Source organism: Elgaria multicarinata, chromosome 10 (assembly GCF_023053635.1).
Source record: "Elgaria multicarinata webbii isolate HBS135686 ecotype San Diego chromosome 10, rElgMul1.1.pri, whole genome shotgun sequence".
Classification (NCBI taxonomy): domain Eukaryota; kingdom Metazoa; phylum Chordata; class Lepidosauria; order Squamata; family Anguidae; genus Elgaria; species Elgaria multicarinata.
The window spans coordinates 35,239,511-35,248,980 of record NC_086180.1 but is presented as its reverse complement, the minus strand read 5'-3'; the positions used below and the strand labels follow the sequence as shown (position 1 = coordinate 35,248,980).

The window sequence follows — 9,470 nt, the reverse complement described above, 5'->3', positions numbered from 1 at the left end:
CATCTTAATAATCTCCCTCATGATCTGATTCATTGCTGCCATTTCTGTAGGATATCCTGTTGTGCTTATTTGATTCATCATCTGAATCATTGCTATCTTCGTCATTGATGTCATCTCATGCATTGCTGACATCTCTGCATGGTCGTCTTTAGTCCTCTTTTGAATCATCATTGTCTTTGTTACTGCTGTCATCCGATTCATTGCTGTCATCTGATTCATTGCTGACATCTCTGCGCGGTCTTCTTTTGTCCTTTTTTGAATCATCATCAGAATCATCACTGGCTTTGTCATTGCTGTCATCTGATTCATTGCTGACATCTCTGCGCGGTCTTCTTTTGTCCTCTTCCGAATCATCTAAATCACCACCATCTTTATCATTACTATTCTCTGACTCATTGCTATCATCTGATTAATTGGTGCCATCTATCCACGGTCTTCGTTTGTGCTCATCTGATCCATCATCTGAATTACCACCATCTTTGCCATTGCTGTCGTCTAACTCATTGCTGTCGTCTGATTCATTGCTGACATCTCTGCGTGGTCTTCTTTTCTCCTCTTTTGAATCATCATCTGAATCATCACCATCATTGTCAGTGCTGTCATCTGATTCAGTGCTGACATCTCTGCGTGGTCTTCTTTTGTCCTCTTTTGAATCATCGTCTAAATCATCACCATCATTGTCAGTGTTGTCGTCTGATTCAGTGCTGACATCTCTGCGTGGTCTTCTTTTCTCCTCTTTTGAATCATCATCTGAATCATCACCATCATTGTCAGTGCTGTCATCTGATTCAGTGCTGACATCTCTGCGTGGTCTTCTTTTGTCCTCTTTTGAATCATCGTCTAAATCATCACCATCATTGTCAGTGTTGTCGTCTGATTCAGTGCTGACATCTCTGCGTGGTCTTCTTTTGTCCTCTTTTGAATCATCGTCTAAATCATCACCATCATTGTCAGTGTTGTCATCTGATTCAGTGCTGACGTCTCTGCGTGGTCTTCTTTTGTCCTCTTTTGAATCATCGTCTAAATCATCACCATCATTGTCAGTGTTGTCATCTGATTCAGTGCTGACATCTCTGCGTGGTCTTCTTTTGTCCTCTTTTGAATCATCGTCTAAATCATCACCATCATTGTCAGTGTTGTCGTCTGATTCAGTGCTGACATCTCTGCGTGGTCTTCTTTTGTCCTCTTTTGAATCATCATCTGAATCATCACCATCATTGTCAGTGTTGTCGTCTGATTCAGTGCTGACATCTCTGCGTGGTCTTCTTTTCTCCTCTTTTGAATCATCATCTGAATCATCACCATCATTGTCAGTGTTGTCGTCTGATTCAGTGCTGACATCTCTGCGTGGTCTTCTTTTGTCCTCTTTTGAATCATCATCTGAATCATCACCATCATTGTCAGTGTTGTCGTCTGATTCAGTGCTGACATCTCTGCGTGGTCTTCTTTTGTCCTCTTTTGAATCATCGTCTAAATCACCGCCATCTTTATCATTGTTATCGTCTGACTCATTGCTGCCATCTCTGCGTGGTCTTCTTTTGCGCTTGTCTGATTCATTATCTGAATCATCACCATCTTTGTCATTGCTGTCGTCTGATTCATTGCTGTTTGCTGATTCATTTCTTTCATCTCTGCGTGGTCTTCTTTTGCCTTCTTTTGAATCATCATCAGAATCATCACCATCTTTGTAATTGCTGTCCTCTGAGCCATTGCTGTCTTTGGACTCATTGCTGATATCGCTGTATGGTCTTCTTTTGTGCTCATCAGAATCGTCATGATATTTGTTACTGCTGTCGTCCGATTCATCGCTGTCATCTGATTCATTGCTGATAGCTCTGCGTGGTCTTCTTTTGTGCTCATCTGAATCGTCATCTGAATCATCACCATCTTTGTCATTTTTGTCATCTAATTCATTGTCTGATTCATTGCTGACATTTTTATGAAGTCTTCTTACTTGTTCATGTAAATCATCATCTGCCTCATCACCCTTTTTGTCAGCATTGGCATCTATGTCATCATCATTTTCATCACCTGCATTTTCTTTATCTCTGTCTTCTTTACTTTCCTGTGGAGTATAAATGGAATTTAATTCTAAATGTCTCCATTTGAAGTAGAAACTGAATAAGTACAAGAAAGACAATGTGGTGTACAGTTTCTTTAGAGACCACCTAGCTCCCTTTGTTATCTGTAACATGAAATGTTGATTTATTTTCTTAAACCTTGAAGCTTCCTCAAAGTCTGGAATACATACAAACCTTTCCCCCCTTCTTGAGGGTCTGTAATTCAGCGTTAGATATGCAATGTTGCCCTTTCCAAGGGAATCAAGTCTGCCAATTTTCAAAACGATAGACCCAAAGGAGTTTCTGCAGGAGTAGTCTTGTGATCTTGAGGGCTCCAAAAGATTCCATGTGTACCCCTCTATGTTCCTTCTAGTTGTTAAAGTTGCAAGCATCCTAAACGTATCACTAAGGCCAGATCTACACCAAGCAGGATATAACACTTTGAAATCAGTTTGAAAACTGAATATGGAGTGCATCCTGGGCCCCAGTTTTAAAGCAGCAGGGTAGATCCTACCTAAGTGAGAAACCTCCAGTGTTTCAGAAGGATACGTGTAGAGCTTCATGTGAAAGGTTTGAGCCAGTTTCAAAGAAAGGACAAGCATTTTGGTTTAGTGTGCAATAGCAGTCACAATGTGAATACTCCCAGGCTAGCTTAATATGAAATAATATTAAGGAAAAAGATCTCCTTTAGACTGAAAGTCACCCTCATTCTCTTCTTTTACACTATCCCTTATAGGGGGGAAAGTGGCTTAAGGAGCAATCCTAGGTAAGTTTAGACAGAAAAGAACTCCGAAAAATCCCAGCATTCCCCAGCCAGTAGGACCTTTTTCTATCTAAACAAGCATAGGGTCATGCCCCTAGTTATAAACCTGCAGTTTCAAAGAAACGGAGAGCAGCATATCTGGGACTAAGGGCATTGAACCTGTTGAACTTCATAATGTCAAAAGTTGTTTTCGTAATCCTTGAAACTTCCCCAATTAAAAGATAGCAAAACAACGTAGTGTATTGTTAACATCCTCCATGACGATGGGCATCATCAGATGATGGGCCTCATCAGATCGTACACTCGCTACTGCCCACTTACGGATGTTCGCACATCCTTTAGACAGCAACGTCTGCACCTTCCACTCGTTTTTCCATCGCAAAATAGACCCCTTTTAATCCAACTTCTTTTTAAAAAACAGAGTGTGCCGCGATCTCCTGCTGTGTGCGAAAAAGCAGCATTATAAAAAGGTCCCCAGAATGGGCTATGTGCTCTTTGTTTACTTCCTCTTTCTTCTCCGGGAAGAAAGAGGAAGTAATGAAGGACAAAAGTGGGGGCCAAGAAGCAACCGTAAGGAAACACATTTTCCCCCTGTGTGATGATGCTTTAGAATACAAGAACACGTTGAAATCTAAAAGTGGAGAAGCCTAGTTCCCCACTTAATGGGGAGCAGTGAATTGTGAGGCGCACTGGCTGTCAGCGAAGGGAGAAAGGCTGGTGGAGCGCGGTGCGGTAGTATAGCCACCGCAGCAGCACAGACCCAGCAGCAGCACCTCCTTCCCAGGAGGGGACTGCTGAGCCAATCAGCACGATGATGGCTGTGGCCAAAGAGGCAGACCCGGCAGAGTTAGATCTCTCCTTTGTTCTGCCTCCAGTTCAAGCTCAGGCAGTCCTCATGTGCAGCTCCAGGACTGCAGTTGCTGGCTTCAGCAGTTGCTTACTTTCCCAAGAGTAAATCCATGGGGGAAAGAGACCACTGAGTTCTCAAAAGAGCTCCAGAAAATGGGCTCAAGAAGGAGCAACCCACCCACCCTGCTATAAATCAGGAGCAGGCAAAAGACCTCAGAAAGCCAAGCAGGGAAGAGCAGCAAGGCCTCCATTACCGTCAAGACAAAGATCACGCTTTCTGGGAGGGAAAGCAGTGGAAGAGGAGCAAACTCTTTGCTGGGAGTTTGGAGATCAAGGAGCAGGAGAGGGAGGTGGTCCTGGGAGGAAAGGAAACCCTAAAAGGCGGGAAGAAAGGAAGCAGGAGGGGGTGAGGCTGCAAAAGTTAACTAGGGCAGCAAAAGTCTATAACTTTCTCCCCCCACCCGGCTCAGGAAGCAACATGCTCCTTCCCCCTTTTAATTTCTCACCAGCTCAGCCAGACTTAAACAAAGGGTATAATTCCCCCCCTCCCTGCTTCATACAGCATTTGGCAGCTACTATTGGGAAAGGATAGGTCACATGGCAGTGGCCATTTTAAAATGGAACCAGCCCCATGTTGGTGGCAGCACAAGTACAAACAAAAGTAACAGAGGCACGAGTTACTTTTAAGAGCCGCCCTAAAGAAGGCCTTCGCCCCTGCATAAGCTACGAGTATCCGCTGCCCAAGCCAAAATGGAAAGAAATTATCACCCACTCTAGGGAGAGGGCAAGCAATAAAGGATTCATATAAATGGACATTGCAGCACTCCCAATTCCCCCCCCCCCCGATTAAATCCTCTCCTTTAAAGTTTACTGCAGGGGCTGCGGCTCAGTGGTAAAGCACACGCTTGGCAACTGGTAAAATGGGGGTGGAGGTAAAGCTACAGAAAGCTCTCAGGCTTAGCCACAACCAGGCAATAACCTACACACAGCTGGGAGTATACAAAAGCAATGCTCCTGCACCCCATTATTGAGAAGGGAGAACTTGCAGGAGCTTCAGCACTCATCCAGACTTCATTTTCCTAGAAGGAGGGAACTGGAGATTTGTGGCATTTTGTTTACTGTCCTCTAGACAAAGGTCCATAACATTGCCTGTCCATTCAATCCCTCCGCCCTATCAGCAGTATGGGGAATTTCTTTGATCTGAGAGTCACCCTTTCCCCAGCCTCACATCCTCCTACCCACCAGGACTCACTCGGCCCTTCCCCTGGGCCTAGTAGAACAAAGGTTACCAAATCAGGAATCACAGGGAAATCCTTAATCTCTTTGTACTCAGAAGAACTGAGTTGTAAGGGATCTCTCAAGGTAATTTAGACTGACCCCAAGCACATCACATTCTGGAGGGGTGCATAAGAATAATAGCAGCAGGGTTTAGCATCTGCCTTGCAGGATGCAGCAGGTCCCGGCTCAAGCATCCCCCTCAGTATGTAGGCATATAAAGATTAGACATTCTAGATAAGGAATTTTAAACCACCACTCCCAAATGCCATAGACGTATGCAATTCCATGGTATGACCACACTTGAAATACTATGTACAATTCTGGTAACCACACTTGAAACCAAACAAAAAAAAAAGGCAACAAAAAGGAGAGCAACTCCCTTATGAGGAAAAAAAGGTTTCAACTCTTTGGGGTTTTTTTAGGTTTGGAAGGAGGCAAGACATGACATGCATGGTGTGGAGAAAGTAGAGAGGGAGGCAATTTCTCTCTCTCCTATAACAGGAGAATGCAATAGGGTCATCCCATGAAGCTAATTTTGGGAGAGTCAGGGCAGATAAAAGGAAGGACTTCTTAACACAGCATATACATAAAGTATGGAATTCACTTCTACAAGATGTAGTGACGAAAACCCATTGTGGACGGCTGTAAAAGGGGGCTGAACAAATTCCTGGAGAAGATTACTATCAGTGGCTTCTAGCCCTGCAGGCAGCTGGTTGGCCGGTATGCGAGTAGAATGCTGGACTGGGTGGACTGATCCAGCACAGCTCTTTGCATGTTCTTATGCTAACATTATAGGTGTGGGTCAAATGGGCATAAGCGTCAGAGAAAACAGACCCCAACACAGGCTCAGTACAGAGTCCGCCTCAGGCAAGGGGGCAAGGGCAAGTGAATAGGAACAGCACCAGCCTTCCATGAACTAGGTCCCTGAGCCAACTCTGACATTCTGCAACAAGGGTAAGAAATAGCAGAAGGCTGCACCTGGTGATAATTTGTGTCACAAAGGAAGAACAAGGTTTCTTCGGCCAGTTGCTGACACTCTAATCTACTTAATAAACAGTTGTTTTGGCATGATATGTTGATCCAAGCTCCAGTTATGCTTCTTGTGAACCTGTTGTGAGCAGTTTGTCCCCCATAAACTGAGGTCACAATTTTGCAAATTGCCAAAGTTTCTTCAGTAAAAGGTGCTGGTGTGTGCGATTTGTTCACCACCCGATAATTTTGAGCCTGGATTGAAAACAAGCAGTCTACATGTAAACTTACCTTGATCACAAACTTTGAACAACAAACGCCCAATTTTGAAACCAACAATTCAAAAGCATTCTTGATAGTTTTGAACATTATGATCTGTACTAATGAGGAACAGGTCACAACAACAAAACAGTTTGGGCTTGGGGTGACATATGAAGCTGCTTCCCAGAATGGGAAGGAAGAAGAGTTTGATTTAGAAGATTGCTCCTAATGATGACTAAAACGGCAAGGCTCTCTGTATTGCAACTAATTTCATGAAAAATTGAAAGGATAAGAGGAAGAGTGCACAATTTTGTGTGTATCTGTGATTACTGGTTGATGAGGAATATGGTGTCTACGACAGGTGGGCAACCTCTGAGGGTCTGGAGGCCAATTTCCAGTCGCCGGAGCCCATGGGGGCACCCACCCACCCACCAGTGAAATCCCAGCCATTGAATTGTCGCTGAATTTCAGCAGTCCAGCGGCAGGGGCTGCAAAAAAAAAAGTACAGGTGGAGCACATGTAGCCACCACTGGTCTGAGACATAAAGTTTCACAACATAGTTTACAGCAACGTTCTATACGCATTTACTCAGAAGTATGTTCCATTGAGTTCAATGGAGCTTTTCCCCAAGGAAATGAGTATAGGAATACACTCGTAACATAGGGATTCCCTAAACTTAAATGTCAGGCTAAAAAAGAATGGACTACATAAGGCAGGACAGAGCCCAAGGAAGACTGTCTCTGTCACCACTCTTACCTAGTTAGTGTGACCATATGAAAAGGAGGACAGGGCTCCTGTATCTTTAACAGTTGTACAGAAAAGGGGATTTTAGCAGGTGTCATTGGTATGCATGCAGCACCTGGTGAAATTCCCTCTTCATCACAACAGTTAAAGCTGCAGGAGCCCTCCCTTCTTTAGTACCTGGTCACTCTAGTATAGCTCTGGCAGCTTTTTTTAAAAAAAAACCTGGGATGTTACAAACTGAGACATACAGTTGAAAGTTCATAAGTAACCTCTAAAAACATTCACTGGGTTCCCATCTAAAGTCACTCGCCAGCCTTACCTCTGCTGGTAATGGAGCTGCTCTGGACTTCTCCAGGGCTAGAAGACAGAAGAGGAGAACAGCAGCCAGGAAGTGCAGCCTCATTGCGTTCAGATCTTAGTCTCTCTGAAACAGGACTTCTTTGGGTTGTTAACACCCTACTGTGATGTTACCCAGGTCTAGGCTTCCTTTTTATACCTAACAGAGAGCAATAAATGCTTCAAAGGTGACCAAATACTTCTTCCTCTTACGTTAATGCATATTTCTCATCCCTTTTTTCCTTGTCCTTATCTTTTTCCTCCCGTATTTTTTTTTTAAAAAAACTTACTTGACATTCCTGAAACTTTGAGCAATACCAGTACTAAGAATATGTAAGAGCAACAAAGCAGGACACACCCACAAGGAATATTGAAATAGCTGTTCAAGCCTGGTGTTTATGGTAGAATGCTATAGTGCTTCACTGAGGTTTTGAACGATTTACAAAAAACATGACAATTAGTATTAAAGACCATCCATTAATATATATATACACAGAGCGTTACATGTATAATAAATCTGATATTCCCCAATGTTATTCAGTAAAAACAATCATTTAAGTTTTTACTGAACTTTGAGCTGTTTGCAGTATGACAGACAGAAACAAGAATTATTCATTGATCTTTCTAAATTTTATTGACTTTAGTAAGTAAGAGAATGAGGAAGATAGCTCAGTTATTTCAAATGTCAGAGGTGCTTAGTAAATGTTGTATTTTAGGATTTTAATTTGTGTGAACTGCCCAGAGAGCTTTGACTATTGGGCAGTATAGAAACGTAACAACTGAATGAAATAGATAGTAGTTAATGCTTTAACTAGTTAATGCTTTAACTAGGACCCAGGTCCAACAAATGCTGTAAAGTGGACAAGGCACATTGAAGTATTTAGCAGAAAGAGTTAAAGGTCACAGTTGAAAAGTTGTATGTCAGTCTGAAACAATTATTTACTCATGTCTTTGTGCTTCTCTACATCAAGCAAAAATCCTGCAGCCTTGATGTCATTGTGAAAAGGACCCGCAAATGTCCATGAGCACACAATAAATGCCTCGTGTAGAGACAGCTTTTGTTTCAATGAATGTTAGCGTGCTCCTCACTTTCAGTTTATTAGGTCTGATGGAAGATCTACAATGGAGGAGAAAGGAAGCAGATGGGGCAAGAAGTTCAGTGATTTTCATTGCCTACGATACTGGCAGGTCATTGGCTAGTTTGGTATAAAGATATGGACGCTTACTTTTGTCTTCTTAATATTTTTTATTATTCTTAGGTATAACAAACACATTGACAAATAAATACGTCTTGCATGCATAGCCAAAGGTCTTGTAGAGCCCAATTCAGGTACATAATTTCTCAGGGTATCTTCACAGCCCCACATTCCCTTAAAACCCTGCAGCATTGCAGCTTCAGGATGGGGATAGTTGATCACCACAGCAGGAGAGAGCATGGGCTTTTCAGCGGCCGTTTGGATCATCAGGCCCACCCCCTGCCCTCTCTCTGGAGTTCCCCATTCTTCCAGTGACCTATCAGTGGTCGCAATCCACCCCCAGAATGTCCCTAGCCTGAAACTGAAGCAAGGTCACCGCCAACAGATGGTGGGAAGGCAGTGGTGACCTCACATCAAAGCAAAGAGTCATGGTAAGTCCCCAACTGTTTGAAACTGCAGCTTTAGGGAAAAGCCCCGTGGTGGCTGCGAGTTGGCAGCTGTGTTGTACAACCAATGTAGACCCACAACACAGCTACCACGGGGTAACAGAGCACATAGGCAGCACCCAGAAAAGGATAGATTTGTGCCATTTTGTATGGAAAGGATCAGTGCTTACTCTGTCTTTTTTGAACTTCATGAAACTTCATTTTCACCATTAATGTTTCATCCCACGTTGTAATTAGCCAGTCAATGATCTCTGAAACCAGTATCCAACAAAGATGGTTTTAACAACCACCACCAAGACTGAGGCTGCAATCCAGTATGGATTTCCTCATGAGTAAATCCAACTGATCTCAGTAGGGCTTACTTCTGGGTAGACTTGTATAGAACTGCACTGTAAATCTTCGTCCTCATTTGATTTAAGAATGTTCCAATTTTCTTCACTACAGTCCAGAACTAATTTCAACTGCTAGGCATGATTACATGGACAGATAGAGGACTGGTTTTGCCCCATTGATGCATGGTTTTACCCCATTGAAAATGTAATCTTTAGAATAAGAAAATTAGGACTTC

At 43.0% G+C, this 9,470-nt stretch overlaps 1 protein-coding gene across 3 annotated transcripts; it reads right to left on the bottom strand.

Annotated features, from left to right (window-relative positions):
• Window positions 1-7,471, bottom strand: LOC134404612 (clumping factor A-like). 3 transcript variants are annotated; one of them, XM_063135379.1, is made up of 5 exons: window positions 7,244-7,471; window positions 1,573-2,065; window positions 1,033-1,380; window positions 472-840; window positions 1-354 (listed from the first exon to the last, which is right to left on the bottom strand). In XM_063135379.1, the coding sequence occupies exons 1-5, from the start codon at window positions 7,325-7,327 to the stop codon at window positions 149-151; spliced, it is 1,500 nt and encodes a 499-aa protein (XP_062991449.1). In that variant the 5' UTR covers window positions 7,328-7,471; the 3' UTR covers window positions 1-148. The 3 variants fall into 3 exon arrangements, with proteins under 3 accessions (XP_062991449.1, XP_062991450.1, XP_062991451.1); XM_063135380.1 differs by having other exon boundaries at window positions 475-840; XM_063135381.1 differs by lacking the exon at window positions 1,033-1,380.
• Window positions 7,472-9,470: the final 1,999 nt, after the last annotated feature.

Excerpts from the sequence above, each read along its gene's own strand:
- LOC134404612 (XM_063135379.1), bottom strand. The coding sequence starts at position 7,327 with ATGAGGCTGCACTTCCTGGCTGCTGTTCTCCTCTTCTGTCTTCTAGCC. Across the intron at positions 2,066-7,243 it reads CAGCTCCATTACCAGCAGAG|GAAAGTAAAGAAGACAGAGA; the intron begins GTAAGGCTGGCG and ends TATACTCCACAG. Across the intron at positions 355-471 it reads CAGCAATGGCAAAGATGGTG|ATGATTCGGAAGAGGACAAA; the intron begins GTAATTCAGATG and ends GTGGTGATTTAG.